Source organism: Lynx rufus, unplaced genomic scaffold (genome assembly GCF_022079265.1).
Source record: "Lynx rufus isolate CCGP_SWC_20201006 ecotype Redwood Valley unplaced genomic scaffold, mLynRuf1.p SCAF_1, whole genome shotgun sequence".
Lineage (NCBI taxonomy): Eukaryota > Metazoa > Chordata > Mammalia > Carnivora > Felidae > Lynx > Lynx rufus.
Window position 1 is genome coordinate 174,701,704 of NW_025814823.1, and position 25,693 is coordinate 174,727,396.

The window sequence follows — 25,693 nt, forward strand, 5'->3', positions numbered from 1 at the left end:
CTGACTTCATCCAACCTGGATGTCATCCTCTCTCCCGACTCCTCTCCAGCACCCCATCCACTCAACTCATCCCCACTTTTTAAACAGCACTTAGCCTGAGACTCAGGGAGCTGTGGATGTTTGGTCTTCCCTCATATGCTCCCACACCTCGAACTGTGCCAACAGAGGCTATCTTAAATAATAGTTCCAATGAATTAGAGACACTACCCATCAATTTAAAAGGTATATATTCATGAGGCCAATGTGCAAAAAGTTAATATGACTCTAAAATCTTCCCTCCGCCAAGATCGTGATCTTTTCCCCAACAGCTTTACTGACTTATGGTAAAACGCACATATTTGATGTGTAAAGTTTTGATACACGTATTTGGCTGAGAAGCCATCACGACGATCAAGATAATGAACATATCCTTCCATCCCTAATGCTTTCCTTGTGCCTTGTGCCCTTGGCAATTTCTCTTTCTGAAACCCCCGCACCCCATTCCCTGGCAACCTCTGATCTCTTGTCACTATGTATCAGTTTATATTTTCCAGCATTTTATGTACAGAATATATTCTTTTGTGTAATCATTTTGAGATTCATTCGGGTTGCTGCACGTTATCAATAGTTCATTACGTTTGCTTGCTGAGTTAGGTCTTCTATTGCATGGATACAGCACAACTTGATAATCTATTCTCTTGCTGATGACCATCTGGGTTGTTTCTGGTTTTTGGAGATTGCAAATAAAAATAAAGCTGCTGCGAACATCCGTCTTTTATAGACACATGCTTTCATTTCTCCGAGGTAAACACCTAGGAGTGACATGGCTGGGTCAGGTGGTAAACATCTGTTTCACTTTTTAAGAAGCTACCAAACTATTTTCCAAAGTGGTTGTACTGGTTTTCATTCCCACTAGCAGGATATGAGAGTTCCAGTTTCTCCACAATGCCACCGACATTGGCTATGGTCAGTCTTTTTGACTTTAGCCACTCCTGGAGGTGTTTAGTGGTAGCTCATGTAGTTTTGACATGAATTTCCCCAGTAACTAAAGACACTGAGCATGTATATGTATATAAACACATATATACATGTATATATATGTATATATGTATATATTTGGGGAAATGTCTGTTCAAACCTTTTGCTCATTTTTTTAAATTGGGTTGTTTTCTTGAACGAGTGTTGAAGGCTCTTTATATCTTCTGTATAGAAGTCCTTTATCAGATACAAGCTTGCATAGATTTTCTCCCAGTCTGTTTGCCTTTTCAAAACTATAAAGTTTTTGGGGCGCCTGGGTGGCGCAGTCGGTTAAGCGTCCGACTTCAGCCAGGTCACGATCTCGCGGTCCGTGAGTTCGAGCCCCGCGTCAGGCTCTGGGCTGATGGCTCAGAGCCTGGAGCCTGTTTCCGATTCTGTGTCTCCCTCTCTCTCTGTCCCTCCCCCGTTCATGCTCTGTCTCTCTCTGTCCCAAGGATGAATAAACGTTGAAAAAAAAAATTAAAAAAAAAAAAAACTATAAAGTTTTCAAAAAAACAGAACTTTATCATTTTGATGAAGTCCAGTTTATCAATTTTTCTTTTATGGACTGTGCCTTTGCTGCTGTGTCTAAGAAATCTTGGTCAAACTCTCAGTCTCAAAGATGGCCTCTTCTATATTTTGCCAGAAATTTTACAGTTGTAGATTTTTACGTTTAGAGTCTATGAACCATGGGGAGTTAATTTTTATATATGGTACAGTCAATTCCCTATACATAGCCCACAACCTGGCCATCTGGAAGTTTCCCAATAAGCCATGCTGTGTGTCCTCTCTGAGCTTGTGTGGACCATGTATCCTTGGCCACCATTCAAGTCTCTGCCCACCTCCTGCATTTGGGGGAGACATTTCTAATCCCTCTGTGCTGCATTCTGTAATCACCAAGTGTTGGAACCACTGCCTTGTGCCTCTTCCTGTCACCGTGCTTTCTGGCTGTTGAGAGCAGGGCTCTGTCTCTATGACTCAATTACCCAGCACATTGCTTGGATTGTAACAGGGCATTCAGCAAAGGGCTGCTGAGTAAATACATGAGTGAATGAACAAATAAATGCTACACTCACACTTAATTAAGAGAAAATCCTGAAAATACACTGAGTAGACAGAGCTGTCCACCTTTGTTAAAAGGAATAAGGAAGAAGCAGAACTAAGGGATGAGGAACTATTATCTGATCTAAACCACAGTAACTTTATTTATTCCTAATGAAAGTGCCAGCAAGGTAAAGAGACCACAGGAGTTATTCTTCAAGAATACCATTCTTCAAAGTGCCAGATTTTAGGCAGTGAACTTTCTGATTTATTGCAAAGGTTTCTGTGAGTCACCTGCCCACAGCTGATGCTTTTTTCTAGCTAGCACTCCACTTGGAAAAAGATAAGGCGTAGGGGGGAGGGATGAGTCATACCGAATGCTCCCCAAGCTCACCATTAAAAAAGCCAAGAATGTCCAATTTGTTTCATGTTGGCAGAGGAGTTTGGTCATGTCCAAGGTAAAAGCCCAGGCAAGTACACCCTTACAGAGGGGCACATGCGGCCGCTAGAGCTGTGGGAACAATCAGGGGGCCAGGCGAGGCAGATATCACCCACATGGACGTTACGAGCTGCTGAAAAATGATCTCTGAAACCTCTGTGAAAGGAGCATGGTAAAGCTTGCCTTTCAAGATGCACATGAAAGCACTCCGAAGATGGAAATGTATGGCTATTAACACAAGCCACCTCTGCCTATGGTTTAGTAGCAGCTACACTATCCCTTCAGTCCCATGGGAACTCTCTACTGCGCAAAATGCAGTCCTTCAGCCTAACAGCAACCCTGCACTCTTTCGGGGAGTGGAATGTGTGTATGAATAGCTCAACATTTAGCCACTGCTTTTTCAAAGCAACGTCCTCCCCCGGGGTCTGAAGGGGTGCAGCCACAACCAGACCCCCGGTAGCTAGCGAGACCCTGGGACTGATCCACGAGCTACTCTGACCGCCTCTCCCAACCTCACCCTGGGGATCTGCAACCGGCAGCCTCTGCCAGCTCCAGGTGAGGGGCGGAGGGGCGGAGGGGCGGAGGGGCAGGCTGGGGAGAGGGGCAGGCAGAGGGCTTCTCCGTGAAGGATGTGTAAGGTGGCACACCTCCAAATTATTATTAAGTACATGATATCGAGCGAAGCTAAAAACTGCAAACTGAGGTGGGGGAGGAAAACAAAATATGTATTCATTTATTAACGTGAAAAAGCCTAAAAGAGAGTGGCAATGGGGGGTTAACTGCCTGGCTCATTTGCTGCTTCTTTCATGTAGAAAATGCTGTTAGGCCGAAACAAGAAAATGATGCAATATGTACAACTACGTCCCCTGTCCAGTGTTTGTCACTCAGTAACTACAGCAACTTTTCCAACAATGCCGAGACCCTAGGAGTGCCAAGGCACGACTGAACTGGGAGAATGATGTACCAGCCTCATTTCCATGCGTTTTCTCCAGTGACCTAACTTTTCAGCATTAATGTAGCTTCCAATGCAGACTTTCCTTGAGAATTTCTGGGATCCCTAGCCATGATCGGGATACGCGTCAGCAGCCACAGGGCACCACGTGCCCCCAGGCTGCAGCCAGACTCTGCAGAATCGAGTCCCACCCGCGGTGGACGCAGCGAGACTCGGAGCCTCTGCTCCAGAGCCAGGCTGCCGAGATTCTTCTGCTGGGTGGCCTTTGAGAGACAGAGAGAAGAGGACGGGAGGGCTTCGTCAGTGGGGATGCCGTCACTGAAGGTGGCCTCCCAACAGCTTTCACAGTCACCTGCAGATTCATGACAATCATAACCTTGTGACACGATCGGCAGAATGAGCCACACTGATGACCCGTCTCTTACAAAAGCGTCACTTTTATCGTCAGACGAACTATATAAGATGACAGCTTCCAAGTCTTGTAACCAACCTAGAAATCTGGTCTTGCTTTAAAAACCTGATTGTTTCTTCAGTTCAGCAGGAGTGGGGGGTTAGATTTATTTTGATCCTCCACTGCTCCTGAAGTTGGCACGCCAAGACCTTAGGAGCTATCAACCAGGCAGAGCCAAAAAGGCTGCCTGGGCCGACGTATGCCCTTGCAGAAACAGTGGGATCCTAATGCCTTCCCAGAGCAAGAGCCGGCAGAGAAGAACACAGGGCATCAATTCAACGTCTGCAAAGTTAGGCATGTACTGGATGGGCCACTCACCACTAGCACCCTGAAGAGTGATGTTGAAAAACCCCATTTAAATGAACGTGATAGGTGTTTTCCTTCAAAGCCGAAATCACTTCCCGTAAGTAAAGCGGGGATCGACAGAGAAAGGAGCACTGCATTAGTTTTTTTCAGATTTTCTGAAAAGCACGGAGATGTCAAAGCTGATGAATTCCAGATGTGTATATAATCTGGTAGTTTTAGGATACAGTCATTGTTCAAGTACATAAACTAACCCGTTAGCAGCTTTTAAGAGTCCATCTTCTCTAAGCTTTGCAGCAGAAGGAGAGATGGGCAAAATTTTTTCATTAATTCTTAAAATAACAGCTTAGTGAAGTAGGTAAAATGTCACATGAATCCACAACAACACTTTGGTCTATACCGATAGCTTTACTGCTTAAATACACACATATATATACACAGATATAGATAGGTATCTATATCTATATATATATAAAGCTGTTTTGTATCTGGGGACAGTTCAATGGCTACAGGGCCACCATGACACACTATTGCACAATTCATACTGACGTGCAAGACTGCTGTGGGAGGGTGCTCAGGGAATACAACTCTTTCATGTGCCCACAGCTCCCAAAAAAAGAATACGAGAGAAGGTGCTGGAGAGAGGGTCCCCTTTCCCTAACATGGGGTTGATGCAGGGACAGGCCACAGCCTGGGTACATGGGTCAAATGAGGCACTTGACGTTACTGTCTCCTCACGGCATACTTTCTGGTTTCCTTCTCTAAGAACATAATTGTATTGCAAGTGTTTATGAAGTGTTCACTTAGCGGTGACTGTAGCTTTCCTCCTGGGGCCCATTAGAATTCTCCTAATCGTGAGATTAGGATTAGGAAACCATTCAGGAAGTGTTTGGCCTGTGAACTAGGTCCTTTTTCAAAGCTTTATAGTGTCTCTTCGATGCTACATTTCTGTTTCTAAGACCCAAAACGATTCGCCCCAAGACAGCTGCGGTCTTCCCCACAAGACACCTGTTCCTTCAGCGAGGAGCCTGCCTCCTTTCTCCTGGTAGATCTAACAAAGCCACTTTCCAAACCGCATGAGCCACATGAGTCACCCGATTCTTCCATATCCCACTTGTTAAAGCACTGGAAAATGAAGATGATGTGTGAACACTATTGCTTTAAACCGCGGATGCTACAAACAGCAGTGTAGGAGCATCGAGAGTCCTCGGTCACAGTTTCATCCCGTGATGTTTTCAGACCTTGAAGGGCGGTGGCTGAGAGACTAATGAATTACTAGATATGATCACCAAAGAAAAATACACTGGGCGCTATATTCAGGGTTCAACAAAGCTACTACTCCAAATGACGTTTCCATTTCCAGTAGTCGGCATAGTGACCTATCAACACATCACTCCAAATTCACACCACGTCTTCATTATCACCTAGCTAGGCATCCCAGTGATGACGAGGATGAGTGTGTCATTCATCCCGAGGGTGTGACCTCTCGAGAAGTGAGCAGCCACCTTCCATTTATGAAAGCTTTTTCAAATATCTGAGATCACAAGTAAAATGTTCCTCGAAACATCTTTTTAGTTATGTGAGTGCCCAAGTGCCAACGGCCTTCAAACTCTTTACTCGCTGTGTAGGAAATATTCTGCACAGTTTGAAATCCGAAAGGGTTGAGGCAGAGATAGAAGTGGGGCTTACCTTTAGGAAGGCTTTCTTCTCCAAAGTGTTCATGATAAATGGAGGGATGGCTGCGAGTAAAGACAGATCCACCTAAGTCTTAATATTTATTTTCAGCTTACATTTTTTTCAACAATTTCACAAAACGCTTATGTCACTTTTAGGGTATTTTCACTGGCAGAGTGCAATTATTTGCAGTAATTCTTTAAAATACTTTAGTATTTAAAAAAGATTTTAAAAATAATGTGATGGTCTTTACCAGCCAAAAAATTTTATAATCTTGAAGGGAACTTTAGATTTTACTCTAAACGCAATAGTACGCACATCAGGAACTTTTCTCTCCTGTGTTAATAAAACACATGCAACCTCCCCCAGGCATCCATTCCACGTGGGGGGAGAAAAAAGAGGAAAAAGAAAAAAAGATTCCTGCCTGGAGTGACCCTAGAAAAGTTACCTAACTTCTCTGAGCCTCTGCTTTCTGTTTTCCTCATTGATAAAGTGGAGAAAATTCTATCAAACTGGCTGTGACGGTCAGATACAATGGTACACATAAAACTTCGGGGAGTGGTAGTTCATTTATTATTTACTCACAATTTCCATCAGACTAAACTGTCACGTCAACCACTTCAATATGGCAATTACCTCTATAGATTTCACTGGGAAAGAAAGATTGTGTTTCTCCTCTGGGGACTAAATAATGTTTAAAATAACCAAGCCTCTAGAAATAGATCTGTTGGGCTGGCTGAACTCCAAAGGGGAGCCTTGTATTTCAAAATGAGAAAGAACAAAACTAAAATCAAACACAGATACGGGACAGAAGCAGGAGTTGCAAGCTTGATTTTGGCAAATCTGGAAATCCGGGCTCAGCAGACGCATTGGGGAGGGCGCCGCGGCCCCTTGTAGGTTGGGGACAGTGTGTTGGTGCCAGACTCGGGGGGACTCTTGGCCTGTTTCAGGACTGCGGTTTCCACAGTGCACCCACCTCCAGAGCATACACTGCTGTCTTGTGAGGGTGCCACGAGGGTGCCTCTGTTGAATGAATTAATGGTGGCGAAATCGGATAATCCCAATTGGCTGGGATGCCACTACCATGTTCCTCCGAGTTTTCCTTCAGGCCCTTCTCTTCAACTTTTGCTGCCTACTCCTACTTATCCCCTGATGAAATTCACAATGACAAAATGAACTTAAAGACAACAAAATATACTAGTGGGACAACCTGACAGCAGTTGATTAAGTAAGTAGGCTTCCCCTGAGAGCCTGGTTAATAGCCAAGTGCTTTCTGCATTCAGTTTAGATGATGAAATTAATCATACGAGTTTCCATTTGTTGCTGTAAACAGCACTAGACCTTCCAGACCATCTGGTTTCTGAGTAAGTCTGAGAATCTTCTCTCGGCCTTTGGTCTGAGGGTAGGTCTAGAAAGCCCTAGGAGTGGCCCAGAGTTTCTCAGGGGAACTAAACACAATGCAGATTTTGGCAGGCGCTTGTGTTGACTCCAAGCCCTGCGAACAAAACTGAGTAGAAGCTTGGTGCACATCTTAAGAGCTGCTCTAACCAACCCGACTTGGTGTGTGTTCTAAAGGGTCTCCAACTGATACAAATCAACCTCCAGCAGAAACTATTCTGATTCAAGAACTTTTCGAAGTTTCTTTTTAAGAGTGATGAAAATCAAATTCTTTGCCTTCAGGTTCTCATAACTGATACTGTCACCGCCCAGGTCCACACCTGTCCCCAACACTGGTCTGCTGTGGTGGGCCAGCTTCCCGGCCAGTCTCCCCAACCATCCCACCACCACTGCTGGCTCCCTCTGGCCTCCACAGGGCACCCACAGCGCCAGGTGTCATGCAGCAAAAGCCTAAGAAAGATGACCCCACACCCCTGCCCAAACTTCTCCATGGCCACTCAGACTACAGTCAGGCCTCGCTGACTGAGAGCTACTAACCCATGCCCGGGGCTGCCATGAGAATCCTGGAGACGACCACCTGTGTGATGGCTTGTTTTGCAGCATTGGCCGACTCGCCCAAGCGGTTCCCACTCTCATCTGTGACGGGAATGCCGACTTTGAGTTCCCTGCCGAGCAAAACACATGCAAAGAGGTTCACAGACGCCCTCTCGTGAAAAGGCTGGAAACAGCACTGTGCTGTGGAAGATCAAGTCCCCACTTAATCCAACTAGCCACTCAGGTGTCATTTTTGGCACTAAGGGGCCTGTTTTCAAATACCACGGACAAGTTGTATGACGGGCACAAGAGTAAAATAACACTAGCGAACTCCATTACAGAAAGTATCTCGTTTTTAGGAACAATAGGACTCAAAGGGCAAGTATGCTAACTTAAAGATAAAGCTAATTCCTATGCTCACGTGCAAACCTGAGCAACTCTCCAAATGAGAGACACATACATGATATGTGCCATCAGTGACCTAACTGCCTAGACTGACGCAGGACTCGCTAGTACGTGGCACTACTGGGTATTTAACTCTAGTTACTAACAGTACAGCTCCTATTTGTTACCCTTCCTCGTTATCCATTCCAAGCTGCTTTTCCTTGTCCCTTCTTCTCTCCTAATTTTTTGCCAGGGCTATAAAATACTTTCAAAAATAGACATGAATGTTATTTTAAAGCCAAGAAGACGGTTCTGGACTGTGGTGGGGGAGAACCTATTTTAGAGAATACACTTTCAGTGCAGAGACCTTCTCTGCCTAGCCCTAGCACAAACATTATGTTAGCTTGAGATCCACGTTTTAAACGTTTTACTACACAGAAGCAGAAAGAATATTCTATCCCCCCACATGCCCACAGCCTACTTTAGTAACTAGCAGGTCATGGCTAAGCTTGCTTCATTAATGGACCCATCTCCGCGCCCGTGACAGATTATGCTGAAGCAAACCCCATGTCTCCCGTAGTCTCCTGTAATTCCGTCTGCAAAGATTAACATGAACTTGTAATAAAAGTTCCGACAAAACTAATTATCCCAAGCGGCTCCACTGTCAAGCACCAGTCCTTTCGACGACTGCACGTGGATCTTACCTTTGCCTCATTAACGGGATATTAATGCAATTAGCAGCAGCTACCGCAGCAAAGGGAACAAAACGTCCTATGAGTGGTGAGACGTGCTGCAGAAAAGAGAATTCCAAAAGCATTACCTTACTTTGCCCGGATGATTAAATGCAAACACTTATTTCTCCCTGAAAACCGCTAGAAACCCAGAGCCTTCTTTGCACGGACGCTCAGGCCAGGAGTACTTTCAAAACTTGTGGCCTGGTGGTGTCCATCTATTGCCCGCATGGGCGCACTTCCGGGACATGTGACAGCTTAGCCTGGCTGACGGACTGGGGGGCTTTGGAATCACAGAGTCTGGAGTCCACATACTGGCATCCCTACCTCTCCGGAGGTGTGGGCGCAGGCACGTTCTTCTGCACACAGCCTCTAGCGGGCAGTTAGGGTCAGGGGACATTGGGCACAGTGCCAGGGACAGACCAGGGGCTTGGCAGACGGTGTGGGTGACGGCACTTCCCAAGCTCATTGGAAGACACAACTGGACCTGAACTATTCTGGGAAATAACTGAGAGGCTTGGAGCCAGGCAGGTGAGAAGAAATTCAGAAGCTCTGCTACAGAAATGAGAATCTGGGTACCTTGGTCAATGCATTGAGTCCCAGAGCTGTTGCTACGGCTCCAGTTGTGGCGGAAACATAAGCTGTTCCCAATTCACTGAAAAGAAAGAGAAAGAACGGTGCGTGAGAAACGAGGGCACGTCAGGAAACTTGGGCTCGCCGTTTTCTAAAGAAATGAGGGAAGATGTGAAAGAGCGTGACTGAGAGCGGAGAGCCCCCAAAACAACACCCGCTATCAGTCTACACATAGAAATGCCGAAGGGGAGGGGCGCCTGGGTGGCGCAGTCGGTTAAGCGTCCGACTTCAGCCAGGTCACGATCTTGCGGTCCATGAGTTCGAGCCCCGCGTCAGGCTCTGGGCTGATGGCTCAGAGCCTGGAGCCTGTTTCCGATTCTGTGTGTGTGTCTCTCTCTCTGCCCCTCCCCCGTTCATGCTCTGTCTCTCTCTGTCCCAAAAAATAAATAAACGTTGAAAAAAAAAAAAAAAAAAAAAGAAACGCCGAAGGGGAGCAGGCGGACCCTGGAGAAGGGGCACCCCTCGCACACAAGCCGACTGCCACGTACGATGAGCGGCCACAGGGAGCCGGTTCCAGGGTGGGACGCAGGGGCCGTGCGTGCACGACGCCACAGCGCGGGGAGGAGGGAGGAGCAGCTGGGTCTGCGTGTTGGCAGCACGGCTGTTCAAGCGAAAGATACTTCCCCAATATAAACATACACACCGAAAGCAATCCTGCGCTGGTGTTGTTCTTAAAACGATAGAACCTGTCGTATGGAACTACTGAAAGTCCCGTCCTCGACAGGCAGCCAAGCACAGCGCTTTTCTCTCACTTTAAAAGAAATTTTAGTTCAAAGGGTTGGAAGAAACGAAGGTGTGATAAACACTGCTGGTGGCGGATTTCCACAGCCTTTGTTCCATTTGGGGAAAGAAGACCGTGTGGACCGTCAAAAGCCATTTGAAGTGATGTGACGAAAAAGAAAACACTTTGAAGTGTTGTACAAGTTGAGCTAAAAGCTGTGGTTAGCTAATCACTTCAGGACATTGAAACAGTTGTTTACAGGACTGGCTCTGTAGATGACTTATTTTAAAGACAAATCCTGGGGCACCTGGATGGCTCAGTCGGTTAAGCATCTGACTTCAGCTCGGGTCATGATCTCCTGGTTCGTGAGTCCGAGCCCCGCGTCGGGCTCTGGGCTGACAGCTCGGAGCCTGGAGCCTGCTTCGGATTCTTCATCTCCCTCGCTCTCTGCCCCTCCCCCCGCTCATGCTCTGTCTCTCTCTAAAATAAATAATAAAAACATCAGTAAAACCCCAGAAAGACAAATCCTGTATGAGAGTCCCCCTGATTTCTGCAGAGATCGCACTACTGAGCCTGCTACTTTGAACACTGCTGTCTGGCCACAGGCTCAGGGTAGGTGGGGGCTGTCTAAACTTGCCACAGGCATTCTGCAGGGGGAGCTCGAGGGTGTGGGAGACAAACCCACCTACCAGCACCACTAACAGCACGAGCCCTGAGAAGGGAGGAGAAGAAACACTACTGAAAACTATGCCCCGTGATATTCCGAACAGTATCAACAATTCGTACGGCACTGAATCAAGGGTACGCTGGAGAAGTCAGGGAACAGTTAACTCTTACAGTCTTACTTTACAGTGAGGGGAGCGTCTCCACTTCTGTTGGTGTAATTGACCACGGCATTGAAGGACTGGTTAATCCACTGCCAGAACAGCACCGCCGGCGTGGTCCTAAAACAGAGCGATCCATCACATACCGGCCATCGCCTGTGACCTAGCCGCTGTGCAGAACAGAAAATGTGAACACCAGTAACCAGAGGGGAGATGGACTGCGGAAGGAGGACGCTAGGGCAGAGACCGTGCATTCTGGGTCGAGGGCTTCGGACCTGTACGGCGGGGCAGATGCTCGCCCTCTGGTTCTCAGCTCTCTCGTTCTTTAGATACGAGTAACACCAAGCTCAAAGGGTTACAGTGAGGAGCAAGTTATCTTCCTTACATTTTATCTTAAATCTGTAAAGAGCCTGGCATACATACAGTAGGCACTCAACAAATGTCAGGTTCCTTCTCTTGGGGAAAAAAGAAGCCATTTGTAGGCAAAGTAGCCCTGATGCCTCCTAACCAACCACGTGCACAAGCCTAAGCGTCCACGTCTACAGCTGTACCTACACTGTGTGTCATATGAACGGATTCAAAAGAGAATCTGCTTAGAGCGTTTTTTAATTTTCTTCCCTCCATCTCATTTTCTTTTGGGTCTAAGATTTAGGGAAACATTCAGTCTCCTTTTGAACAACGAAGAGAATACTATTTATTTAGCACAGGGAAAAGTTAAAACCACCCCCTAGAGTTACAACATCTATACGAAGTGGAACTCAATGTGAAATGACATTTCTTTCAATAAAACTATTCACATACAAAACTGTACTTGAAGCTTCTGTGATGTAAAACGAACTGCTGTCACATTTCCAGAACTTACCTATAAAACGTCATCATACAACCTGTGATGGTCATGTTCATTGGAACCTGAGCTGACATTCTGCCTATCAAAATCATCTTTTCACCAGTGTCGGGATGAAAAGCTGAATCATAGATGTATTTTGCTCTCCATAACTCATTTTCTGTGAGACCAGGAGGAACAATTCCTTGCCTAGGGAAACAAGAAATAACAAGGGAAATTTCATCTTAATTATCTCACCAGTGCTCTAGAGATGTGTAGCTAGAAAGTTCTTGAGTTTCCGCTTACCTGAAACAACTGTGCCTGCAAGTTACTAAGTGAAATTTTAGTAACACAAAAGACAGTAAACACAATGTACATTTCACACCCGTATATCTCAAATCTGTAATTTTGAAAAACAAAAACTTATATCTTGAAGTACTCAACTCTGAAATATCCTTTGTTTTAAATGACGTATTTAAAAATGTATCTTGAGGGGTGCCTGGGTGGCTCAGTCAGTTATGCGTCCGACTCTTGATCTTGGCTCAGGTCATGATCTCACAGTTTGCGAGTTCAAACCCCATGTCGGGCCCTGCGCTGACAGCACAGAGCCTGCTTGGGATTCTGTCTCTCCCTTCCCTGTTCTCCCCCCTCTCTGTCTCTCTCTCTCAAAATAAATAAGTAAAACTTTTAATAAAATTAAATAAATAAAAATGTATCTTTAACTTTGCAAACTCTAAAATATTTTTAACCAACTAGACAAAAGCCATGGCGATCAAGAACATTAATTTATTTTTATTTATTTATTTATTTATTTTTAAATGTTTTTTTATTTATTTTTGAGACAGAGCATGAGCAGAGGAGGGGCAGAGAGAGAGGGAGACACAGAATCCGAAGCAGGCTCCAGGCTCTGAGCTGTCGGCACAGAGCCCGATGCGGGGCCCGAACCCACAAACCGCGAGATCGTGACCTGAGACAAAGTCGGACTCTTAACTGACTGAGCCACCCAGGCGCCCCATTAATTTATTTTTAAACCTACAGTTCGAAACCCTAGGTTAGAAAGGCTCATGGTCTTGTTATCAAAGAAACGCATGTTCATTGCTAAACATTTAGAAAACGCAGAAATTCATTACTGCAATGAAAACCACTCAAGCCTGTAACTACTCATTCCCACCGACACTGTTGTGGTAAACGTGCTGCCAGTGTCTTGCAGGACCTGAATACGCCACTTTGGACCTTTACAAAACACCAGACCCACTGCTTTATGACCACCTTTTTAAAACAAGAAGTATTTTGTAAACATTTCTCTGGATCTTTCTTCTTCTATATCATCTATACTGGGTTGAATTCATATCCACCCAGAACCTCAGAATGTGACCCTATTCAGAATCAGGGTCTCTGCAGATGTAACAATTAAAATGAGGTCATGCTGAATTAGGGTGGGCCCTAAATCCAATGACTGGGGCCCTCAGAAGAGCCATGTGCAGACAAAGATGGCGGTCCCGTGATGGCAGAGACTGGAATAATGTAGCTGCAAGTCAAGGAACATCAAGGAATGCCTCGGGCCACCAGAAGCTGCATGAGGGGAAGAAAGATTCTCCCCTAGATCCTTCTCAGGGAGAGGGAGATGGCTCTCCCCACACCTTGATTTCAGACTTCTAGCTTCCAGAACTGCAACAGAATAAATACATTTCTGTTGTTTTAAGCCACTCAGCTTGTGGTAGTTGGTTACAGCCGCCTGCCTTAGGAAACTAACACATCATCCTTTCAAATGCTACAGCATTCCACTGAATCTCAGATAGCAGATTATCCCAATCCCTTATTGTTGGACGTTTTAATTGCTTCTAATCTTTTCATTTGTAAAGGATGAGTAAGTTAATCTTCTTATAAATAAATCTTTTCTGCATCCAAGATTATTTAGAAACGAGTACATTTCCTGTGGCAAAAGTTATATGAAACATTGAGACTCTAAATATGCCTTTTATCCTTTTCTTTACTTGACTGTTTTTTTTATTATCAGTGGCAGCAGCAACCTCACTGTTTAAGCAACTCACATGTACACTTAACACACTGTGGTTGATCTGGTTAGTTGTGTTACCGGCTGCCCAGAACATGTTTATCTTTATGTGGTCAGGTAGGAACAAATACCTAGAAAGGCCTGACCCACTGCAAGGTTGTACAAACATTCACCTCTACGTCCTATACTTTCAACATTGTTTTGTTGTTGTTGTTGTCAATGAAGTTTTTAGTTTATTTGGAACTTATCTTCAGTTATGAAAATGTGAAATTTGCTTAATTTTGCTTTCCCCCTGGCTGGTCTACCGTGCTAACACCAAGATTTAAATGTTACAGTCATCATCTGCTGACATCCTGTGAATGCCAGGTTTGGTTTTGGGGCTTTCTGTGCAGTTCCCACTATCTACACCTTGTGGGGCCGATCCCCACCCTTTTACAGACAGTCCATTTTATGCCTGGTAAGAACAGAGGTCTCTCCTACCATGACTCATTTTCCCTTTCAAAAGCCCCTGAATTATACTCATTATTCTTCCAGACAAGGCTTAAAATTATTCTGTCAGTTTTGCCTGGGTGGCTGAGTGGGTTGAGCGTCTGACTTTGGCTCAGGTCATGATCTCGCCCTTTGTGAGTTCGAGCCCTGCGTCGGGCTCTGTGCTGACAGCTCAGAGCCCGGAGCCTACTTCAGATTCTGTCTCCCTCTCTCTCTGCCCCTCCCCGACTTGTGCACACACGCATGTGCGATCTCTCTTTCTCTCTCTCAAAAAAATTAGTAACTACTAAAAAAAATTAAAAAGAACTATTTTGTCATTTTTCAATATTGATTTACTTATTTTAGAGAGAAAGAGTGGGGGGAAGGGGCTGAGAGAGAGGGTGAGAGAAAAACCCAAGCAGGGTCCAGCACAGAGCCTGATGTGGGACTTCATCTCATGAACTGTGAAATCATGACCTGAGCCGAAACCAAGAGTTGGGATGCTCAGCCGAATGAGCCACCCAGGTGCCCCTATTTTGCCAATTTTATATGTGAACACAATTGTATTTGGATTGAAACTCTGTCCAGACTGACTGCATGTTTCTCCAGTTACTCAAAGGCTTCTCTTAATGACCCTCTGTGGTCGTCTAACTTCTTAACGCCTCCGGGTAAGTATATGCCCAGATGTTTCATATACAGGTATATACGTGTTTTGGTCTTAGGAATGATATTAAAAAATATTGTCTTATTATTGCTGGTATACGGCAAACTATTGACTCTTTGGGTGTAGCCCACTCATATTCTCTTATTTGTTCCACTAGCTTTTTAGTTGATTGGTAAGAATATCGGAAGGAAGGAAGGAAGGAAGGAAGGAAGGAAGGAAGGAAGAGGGAGAGAGAGAGGGAGGGAGGAAGAGTGGGAAGGAGGAAGGGAGGAAGGGAAAAAAAGAAATTGTCTCATGTTTTTAGATCTCTACATCTTTTTTTAAGTTTATTATTTTTTTTAATGTTTATTTATTTTGGAGAGAGAGAAAGACAGAGCATAAGTGGGGAGGGGCAGAGAGGGAGACACAGAATCTGAAGCAGGCTCCAGGCTCTGAGCTGTCAGCACAGAGCCTGATGCGGGGCTCAAACTCACGGACCCCGAGATCATGACCCGAACCAAAGTTGGACACTCAACCGACTGAGTCACCCAGGCGCCCTTTAAGTTTATTTATTGAAGCAATCTCTGCATCCAACACAGGGCTTGAACTCAGGACCCTGAGATTAAGAATCACATGCTCCACTGACTGACCTGGCCAAGTGCCCCTCTTCCTCCTTTTTTTTATGTTTACTGAATTAGTTAGAGCTTCTAGAAAAATACTATACAATAGTGAAGATACAAGCATCCCTGACTTGCCCCTGACTTTAGAGAGAATGCCTTCTAGTGCAGGATTTTTAGGAGTGTTCTCCTGGATGTAAAAAGGGCCCACGTTCAAGTTTGAGAAAAAGGATTCAACAGCTTTCTTTAGTCCAAGACTTTGTGGAATATTTAAAAAGTCAATGGGATAGGACATCCTCAAGAATGGCATGCAGGGGCATGCCTGGCTGGCTCCACAGGTGGAACGTGCAACACTTGATCTGGGGTTGTAAGCTTGAGCCCCATGTTGGGTTTGGAGATTACTTAAAATCTTAAAAAACAAAAAAAATGGGAGGTAAACTTATTCAAATTTGACTACGGAAGCCACCTTGTCTCTCCCTCTCTGGGTGTCTCTCTCCTTCTCTTGGTCTCTGGTGTTGGGGGGAAATATTCCACAGGATTGCTTTTCTGCAGAACTGTCTGGGAAGTTCAGTTCTCCTGTTTCATCATTTAGTGCGAGGCTGGCTGCTACTGTGGAATGTGTATTTTTTACCATATTAAAGACACACTGTACCTTATTCCCAGCTCAGAAATTACTTTCTGAGAAACACATGGATAATTTCACCTTCTTTTGGGCATCTATCAAGATGTGACTTTCCTGCTTTGGTGTGATAGATTATAGTGATAGATGCCCTAAAGTAAATTATCTTTTTATTCCTGGAATAAACCCTACCTGTTCAGGTTTTAACGTAAGGCTGGATTTGATGTGCCAGTATTTTATTTCGGAGTTTTGCCTTATGAATTTGTAAGATGGGCCACTGCTTTCTTTCAGCACACTTCTGTCATTTACAGTACCAGGGTTGCACATGAATTGGGAAGCATCTCCTTTTTTTCAGGAAATTACATCAGCTTTATTAAGGTATAATTTAAACGCAATAAAAGTCACCCATTTTAAATGTACGATTTGATGAGTTTTGGAAAATGTACACAGTGGTGTGGCCACCTCCAGAATCATGGTATGGAATGTTTTCATCTCCCCAAAAGTTCCTTCCGTTCCTTTCTGCCACTTCCTGGCAAACCCCAGTCAGCTTCCACCTTTTCCTCTGTATCAGAACTGGCAAACTACAGCCCATGGCCTGCTTCTGAATGGTTTGTGTGCTAAGAGTGGTTTGTATGTTTTTAGACAGTTGTTTAAAAAAAAAAAAAAAAAAAAAAAAAAAAAGCAGCGTGCTTGGGAGGCCCAGTCAGTTAAGCATCTGACTCGTGGTTTCGTTTCAGGTCGTGATCTCGTGGTTTCGTGAGTTCAAGCCCCACATCAGGCTCTGTGCTGACAGCACAGAACATGTTTGGGATTCTCTCTCTTTCCCTCTCTCTCTGTCCCTCCTCACTCATGCTCTGTCCCTCCCTCTCAAAATAAATAAACATTAAAAAAAAAAAAAAGCAAAACAACACAGAAGAATATGCAAGAGAGAATATGTAGACTGTATGGCCTGCAAAGCTGAAAGTATTTACCACCTGGCCCTCTGTGGGAAAGGTGGGCCACCCCATGCCCTTCACCGCTGGAAGAGCACCCCGGTTCGCTCCCCACGTCTTTGTTTCTACTCTCTCACCGAGCCAGCTCCGTCATTAATGCCCTGCCACTGCCTCCCGGGAAGCTTCATCATGCTCTTACAAAGAACTGTTAGCTTCTTTGCAATGTGTTTGTGCCCTTTCAACCCCTCTGTCTTTTCCTCTCCACCTCTCCTCTTTTTATGGCGCTTGTTCCAGATTCATAGGACACCTGCTTTTCTGAATTCCTGACTGTGCTTCTGCTGTCCTCCCTGCCTTGTTCTTCAGTACTTTTGTATATGCTTCCAGCACTGCTGTCCGGCTATTCTCTCTTTACGCGCAAGCACATGCTAAGATCCGGCCAGCCTCAGAGCTGCTCACAGAGTTTACAGGCTGCCCTTGGTTCCTTCCCCAACCACCCACGTGACCAACCATCAAACTCCTGCCTTGTGTATGCGGCTTGTGGCCCGAGTGCCCACTGCTCCGATTCTCAGCTTCCGGCGGACTCTCCCCGAGAGCAGGAGTCTGTAAACTACTGTTTCTGGCTTGTCTGCCTCACTAGCTAAGAGTGGCTTTTAAGTTTTTAAAAGGATTGTTTAAGAAACAACAACAACGCAAACGCCAAACTAAGAAAAACAGGCGACAGAAACCCTTTGTGGCCCACAAAGCCCGAGATATTCTTATGTGGTCTTCGATGGAGACAGGTGTGACCACTGCCTTACTAGAGCATCTGTCTTCTCTGACCTCATGACCGACTCTTTGAGTTGATAAACTGCAGCCCAAACCTACAAACCTGCCACCGGCATCTTTCCATCTGAGCTCCTGCCCGTGGGGTTTATTCACTGAGGTTCCAGCTCAGAAGCAACCAACCTACCCTAACTCTTAACAACTTGTTTTCTACACGATGCTGTCTCCATCTGGAGACAGAAAGATACACAGGGGGCTACAGATGCTGGGGTGTACTTAAGAGGAGGAGGCAGAGCGCTGGGAGAGGGGACCTCACAGATTGGTACTTAGTAGCTGGAGGGATGGATGTCTTATTTCCAGGTTACTGTGAACCCTGGATATCTGCATTCAGGCTCAGCATAAAACAGGATAAGCTGTGTGTTCCTATTTCCTCTTCTTTTTGGTTAAAAAGAAAGTTGTAAAATCACTAAGTGAAGGTTTAGAGATAATAGGTCACGGGACGACCTATTACTATAGTCACCAAAAAGCATAGCCGTTAACGTTACCTGTAATCATGCACCACTCTTCTAGCATTCTCTAGTTGTTCGTTGCTTAACAGAATATTCCTGGGGTCTGTCACAGTGAAGAAATGATTGGCTCGTCCAACAAAGGTGCTTTGATCCCATCGAGGTTCCTTGATGTTAATGTTTGCTGGAAGTTCTCCAGACATCGTCCTGGACTCTGCAGAGGGTCAAAGAGACAAGTCTAGTCAAGGCTTACAATATTCCAACACGTTTTACAAACTTAGAGTCACATCAGCCTTCAGGCAAAGATTTATGTACATTCCTATTTACAAAAATAACTTGGCTATACCTGGCAGAAGGACCATCTACACCCAAAGCTTACTTTGTCCATAAATCCCACCTGATCTTAACCAAATTTCACTAATTTCCCACATATTTCTCTTTATAGACACATAGTATTTCATCACTCCTTAACTTTTGGAAGCCTAGAAATACTCTAGAAAAAAAAGAAATATAAAAAGTTAAAATTAACATCAGCAGTAACAGGGTCTGAAGTTTGAAACCCCTTTTCTCAAACTACTACTGCACTCTGGCCTATTAAATTTGTTGTTTCTACCAGAAGTGACTAATTATGCAAAAAAGGGTTAAGTAAATGCTAAACATCCTACAATTAGAACAAGATTCAGATTCAGGCAGGCTTGTTGAGCATATAAGCCACCAATCAAAAAGACAAGTTATGTTCTTCAATCTAACATAGTGGAAAAAGCACAGTGGCGCAATCCCATGAATAAGAGTAACACTGCAGCATTTAGTGTAGTTTGTGGCTAAGGACCATTACTATTTTCCCCAAAGTAAATAATTTCTTTCTCTGAGTGATACACACTTATTTTTAAAACTGCACTGTATTATTAAAATGCATGCTTATGGTAGTATTCTGAATAACGTAAGCTTATTGTAGAAAACACAGAAGAAACAAAACCTCTGCTAATTTAGCCACACTGAAATAAACATCTTTAATGTTTTGGTAATTCCTTGCAGGCATTTTTTTATACATATTATCATATAAATAAAAAAATAAAGTTGATATCATACTCTGTATTTTAATTTCCTGATTTTTTTTGTTTTGTGCTTATTTCATGAGCATTTCCCACGGCACTAAATATTCATTTTGGGTATATAACAACACCTTTAATGTTTAAGTTATTTCCAGTTTTTCACCATGATAAATCATGTTGTATCCTTGTCTCTGATCTCTTCAAAGCTGGTGATCTCCTTAGGCTTGATCTCTGCATGACATTAGCAGATTGAAGGACTGGATCACTATGAAGGCTTCAAACCATTGCTTTTGTATTCCTGTCTCCCTCCCCTACATTTCTAATACCAGTTCGAATAGCAGCTTTCTTCTCCAGGTGCTTCACAAGCTCTTAGGTACGGCAAGATGCCAGGTGCAGACGCTAGGCACTCTGGTCACCGGGCTTTATCAAACTCTCAATACGTACCACAGCCCACCGGATCAAAAGCGCACGTGTTAGGACAACAGACGTGAGAAATCTAGTGTGTGTGACATAGCCGGTCAGGAAGAGTGAGAAGGTAAAAATCAGGTCTGCTGTTCATAAAGCCAGCTGGACTAGCAAACACAGATGAAGCCAACTGCAAAGTTAATGGGAAACCATACTTCTCCCAAGGTCACGATGCAGCTGTAAAGTGTCATAACACTGTCCTTCTTGGAGTGACCACTGCTTTCTTATCTCACCCAGACACCTTGTTTTCTATAATCACAAACTGTTAGAAACTTTGCTATTGGAAATCCAACAGAAAGAATGAAACATTCCACTCTTCACAAAGAAAAGGAGCCTGCTAGTATCCAAAATCTATAAAGATCTCACCAAACCAAAAAAGACCTCACCACACCCGAAAAACAAACAATCCAGTGAAGAAATGGGCAAAAGACGTGAATAGACACTTCTTTAAAGACATCAAGATGGCCACCAGGCACATGAAAAGATGCTCAACGTCACTCCTCACCAGGGAAATACAAATCAAAACCACACTGAGATACCACCTCACACCAGAGTGGCTAAAATGAACAAATCAGGAGACTATACATGCTAGAGAAGATGTGGAGAAACGGGAACCCTCTTGCACTGTTGGTGGGAATGCAAACTGGTGCAGCAGCTCTGGACAACAGTGTGGAGGTTCCTCAAAAGATTAAAAAATAGCACTGCTAGGAATTTACCCAAGGGATACAGGAGTGCTGATGCATAGGGGCACTTGTACCCCAATGTTTATAGCAGCACTTTCAACAATAGCCAAATTATGGAAAGAGCCTAAATGTCCATCAACTGACGAATGGATAAAGAAGATGTGGTTTATATATACAATGGAATACTACTTGGCAATGAAAAAGAATGAAATATGGCCTTTTGGAGCAAAGTGGATGGAACTGGTGAGTGTTACGCTAAGTGAAATAAGTCATACAGAGAAAGACAGATACCATATGTTTTCACTCTTATGTGGATCCTGAGAAACTTAACAGAAGACCATGGGGGAGGGGAAGAAAAAAAAAAGAGGGAGGGAGTCAAAACATAAGAGACTCTTAAAAACTGAGAATAAACTGAGGGTTGATGGGGGGTGGCAGGGGAAAGTGGGTGATGGGCATTGAGGAGGGCACCTGTTGGGATGAGCACTGGGTGTTGTATGGAAACCGATTTGACAATAAACTTCATATTAAAAAAAAGGAAAGAAAAGAAAAGGAGCCTGGATTCCCAGCCTAGGTGTGGAGTTTATCACAGAGTTTCTGGACACGACATTCCACAAATTTTTAACGCTGTAATTTCCAAGGAAACAGGGCAGTGGGACCACTTCAGGGTCTAGACCTTAACACGCAGCCCTGCTTGAAGCCAATCAAAATACTGTTTCACTGAACTTCATCTAAAGTCCACTGTTCTCCAAGATGCTCTATAAGATTTATCTCCTCCTTTGTTGGTTCCTCTGGTGTGTGGTCTCCCTCAATGCAAGAAGCCAATGAACGTGACTTTGTTGACTACAGCTTTGTCCCTGCTGGGTTTTGGCTGACCGGGCTATGGTAAGAGAAAACGTCTTAAATTTCAAACTAGAACACATCAAAATCAAGGGCTATGTAGTACACATCAAAGAGTTGTGCCACTGTTATGAGAAATGTCTAAATTATGAATTCGAATACATCAAATGTGTTACAAAACATACAAAAAGCAAAACAAAAACTCCAATTCACACCCAGGAGAGCAGTAGCTTCCAGACTTGCCTGCTGAGACACCTTCGTGCCCCGCAGGGAGTGGAGGGGATTCAGCAGGTGGGGCTACAGCAAAGGATGTTGACAAGGAGTGACCAGCATGAGGAAAAGCAGGACAGGGTGGTGTCCTAGAAAACAGGCCAAGTGAATCCCTTGGTAGTCCAGCTGGCCAAAATGAAGAACACCTTGGTAGGTGGTTACTCCCATTTGGGAATGTGAAGACCGGAGAATACAGCCCCCTGAGGAGCCAGTCCAGGGGGAGGGGAACACTGCAGAGCTCTGCACGTTCTAAAAACTCTCAGCAATGGTGGCTGCAAGTAGGGAGAGATGGTACACACACGTTACGTGTTCCTCCTTAGGGAACGGTTTGTCCCCGCAAAGGCAATCACTATCTCCTGTCTAGAGATTCTGACCCAGTAGGCCTAGCAGAAGGCCAGGCATGAGATTTTTTTTTTTTTTTTTTTTTTACATTTATTTGTTTTTGAGAGACAGAGAGACACAGAGCACAAGTTGGGGAGGGGCAGAGAGAGAAGGAGACACAGAATCCGAAGCAGGCTCCAGGCTCTGAGCTGTCAGCACAGAGCCCGATGCAGGGTTTGGACCCATGAACCGTGAGACCATGCTCTGAGCCGAAGTTGGACGCTTAACCGACTGAACTACCCAGGGGCCCCTGACTCGCCATTTTTAACTGCACCACACAGATGAGGAGACGGAGGCCCAGAGGCTGCAAATAACTTGCCCGGGTTGTGTGACTGGTGCTGGTGGCTGAAGACAAGCTGGACAGCCCAAAGCAGGACTGCACTCCCGGGCATTGGTCTGCCAGCTCTCTCTACTCTACTCTACCGCTCTCATTTAGCTATTTTTCCCCTCAAAGTACATCAATTAACGCCTGCACAGAACTGGTATCTTTGAGGCCCTCCTTTTTTGTTTAAATACTAACATGTCTACGGACACTATGAAGTTCTGCACTACAAGGACCCTGTGGTGACCCTAGAACATGTGAGCAAGAAGCAAGCTGTGGAGGCCTTCTTTGCCTAAAGAAGGAGTCCTTCTTTAGGCAAAGGAAAAGGGGAGAGATGGAAGAAAGGAACCCCAACACGTCTGGAGTTTCTATTACATGCCAGGAACTGGGCTAGATGCTAGCCTAAGAGTGCCAGCTCCTGCTACACGCCGTGGCAGAAGAGTCTACCTCAGCTCTCCTGACAGCGTGCTCAACGAGGAGGAAAGCAAGATTCTGAGATGCTACTCACAACTAATCCTCACCTACCCAGCAAGGGAGCTAGGAGGCTGATCTTCAGACTCCCGGCCAAGCCCACCAAAACCCCAACCCTGAAAGCTTTTAGTGATGGGCCCTGTAAGGACCTGTGGTAGGCAGAATGATGCCCCTCCCCAACATGTGCACGTCTTAGCCGCACGCATGGTCACCTTCTGTGACCAAGGGACTCTGCTGCTGTGACTAAGGCAGGGCTCTTGAGACTGGGAACCACCGGGGCTTACTCAGGTGGGTCTGATACGATCACAAGAGCCCCCACGAGAGAAAGAGGAGGGCAGGTGAGGCAGAGCCGGAAGAACCGATGTGAGACGAGCAGAGACTGGGGTGACGTGAGGCCGTGAGCCAAGGAACATGGGCAGCTTCTGGAAGCTGCAAAAGTCAAAGAGCCTCCAGAAGTAACACAGACTCATTTTAGACCACCGGACTCCAGAACTATCAAATAATGTGCTGGTTTACAAATATTAATTTTGTCGTGGTCTGTTATAGTGGCGAAAGGAAACTAATACAGCACCGTTCTCCCTACTTAGAAAGGATTTCAAATAGCACTGTACATTGGCATAAGAAATACCAATTAGCCTTCATAACCTGTCTCTGCCCCCCCATGCATTTCAAAAACATGAAGCCTCATCAGGAATGTCATATTAACACGCTTACCAAGACAGCTGGTCTCAAACCAAGTAAATTTTTAATTATTAACTGTGATGCCCATGTTTCAATTAGACAAGCCTTTTTCACACATGAACCTTCAAGCACACTTCCACTTTCTCAACTTTAAACAAATCAACCAGTGTCTAGAATCAGGAGTTCCACTTTGGGGTTTTTTGGTGTTTTTTTTTTTTTCCTTTTCAAAAATGTATTTCCTAGTCCACATTAAAAATCAGTAGGGCCGTGGGGCACCTGGGTGGCTCAGTCGGTTAAGCGTCTGACTTCAGCTCAGGCCATGATCTCACAGTCCATGAGTTCGAGCCCCATGTCAGCTCTGCACGGACAGCTCAGAGCATGGAGTTTGCTTCAGATCCTGTGTCTCCCTCTCTCTCTGCCCCTCCCCTGCTCATGCTCTGTTTCTCTCTCAAAAATAAAATAAAAACATAAAAAAAAGGGGGGGGGCAGGAGTGGTCCCGCCACTGCCCTGGGGTATTTGTCTCCCCTCCTGTCCATGCCCGGGCCTGGGTGCTCTGACTGCAGACCAGACAGCAGCACTTTGTGCACCGAGCCAGGGTGCTGGGGGCTGCAGGCTGAGGGGGCACCGAGGCGCTGCTGGGGACCCCTCTCATCATTACCCCAGGCACGCTGCATTTTGTACCTGGAGCTGGCTAAGGGAGGGGACTGAGACCCATCTGGGTCTCTGATCACGCAGCCATCTCCAGGGTGAATGAGCCAGCGTGGCCTCTGCCACCACGCGGGGGTCTTTGAGGCATGCCCCCTTTCTGCCTGCTTGCTGGGCCATGACTGGGCCTGACCGCTTGGTCAAACCACCACGTCCTGGGTGCCCACTGACTGGCAGATGGCACTGGCCCCCACATACTGGGTACTGACCAGCTGTTTGCGCTGGAGGGTTGGGGGTGCCCCCCTTGGGCACCTCTGTAGGGAGGAAGCCGAGTCCCCAGGGGTGGGAGGAGAAGGAATGAGCTTGGTTTCCTCACAGTCTGGTTCACCCATAAAATGAGCAGTCATCTGAAGGTCTGGGGTTCCTGGGCTAGCTCCCTCACCCTGACTGGCTTGAAACTGGTCCAAGATCAGACACCTTTTTAGAGAGATGTTCTCACACACAGCTGAGCACATGGTTCTGACAGTTTTTCATGAACAACGGATGCTGACAGTTTTATGACAGATACTCATCAACTAGGAATTTCTGCAGAGAACACCGGAGGAAGTCATCATGATGTACAACCTTGTGATACTGGTGGCAGGAGGAATGATCAAGAAGCCAAAATGGTTCAGAAGAAAGTTTCAGAGAACAAGATGTACATCTCTGGACTGCCAAAGCAGCACGGATAAGGAAAAATGCAATACCTTAAAGGGATGCCTGCACGGGACGCCAAAGAATGTGTTCAAGAATGCGTGAGTTTACTGGCTTTATCACACCTGAAGTGAATGAAAGAGTCATCTCGAGAATCAGAAGGCAGCAGTGGGGAGGATGTCCCCTTCGCACGTCTACCTGAGGCCTTCACAGTTACGCAGAACTGCTGAAATACCTTCAGAAATGATGCCACGGAGAGAGAGACAGGACTGTGGAACATCACAGCCACGGAGGCAGTAAGTGAAGACCTCCCCCAGCAGGAACTTAGGAGCCAGTTCCCGGCCACTGTGACAACTGCACATGCCCAACAGCAAAATGTTACGGTTTACACAATACCATCTTGGCACACTTCTGACGTTCAACAGACTCAGCTTGCACGATCTGAAATGATGGAATAAGGGTTGCTGAGGAGGGAAGGAGGCTGTGAAGAGTCCAGAACAGAGATATTACGGGGAAACGGCTGGTGAAGGTGACCTCTTTATATGTTTAAGTAGCTGTAAGGAGCTTCCTGAAGCCTGACCAAATGAGGTATGAACTCTTACTCAACAATCTTTTCCATGAGGGGTGCCTGGCTGGCTCAGTCAGTTGAGCGTCTGACTCTTGACTTCAGCTCAGGTCATGATCCCAGGGGGTTGTGGGATTGAGCCCCGCGTCGGGCTCTGCACTA

General features: G+C 45.4%; 1 protein-coding gene across 2 annotated transcripts in view; it reads right to left on the reverse strand.

Moving 5' to 3' along the window:
- SFXN1 (sideroflexin 1) overlaps positions 1-25,693 on the reverse strand; it is a 42,592-nt gene that overhangs the window by 8,648 nt on the left and 8,251 nt on the right. For both annotated transcript variants that reach the window (XM_047090961.1, XM_047090969.1), the window contains exons 2-8: positions 18,505-18,679; positions 11,944-12,114; positions 11,103-11,201; positions 9,483-9,558; positions 8,877-8,962; positions 7,792-7,919; positions 5,872-5,921 (exon numbers count right to left, since the gene is read on the reverse strand). In XM_047090961.1, the coding sequence (XP_046946917.1) occupies positions 5,872-5,921; positions 7,792-7,919; positions 8,877-8,962; positions 9,483-9,558; positions 11,103-11,201; positions 11,944-12,114; positions 18,505-18,668 (774 nt within the window). In that variant the 5' untranslated portion in view covers positions 18,669-18,679. The remainder of the gene's footprint in view (positions 1-5,871; positions 5,922-7,791; positions 7,920-8,876; positions 8,963-9,482; positions 9,559-11,102; positions 11,202-11,943; positions 12,115-18,504; positions 18,680-25,693) is intronic.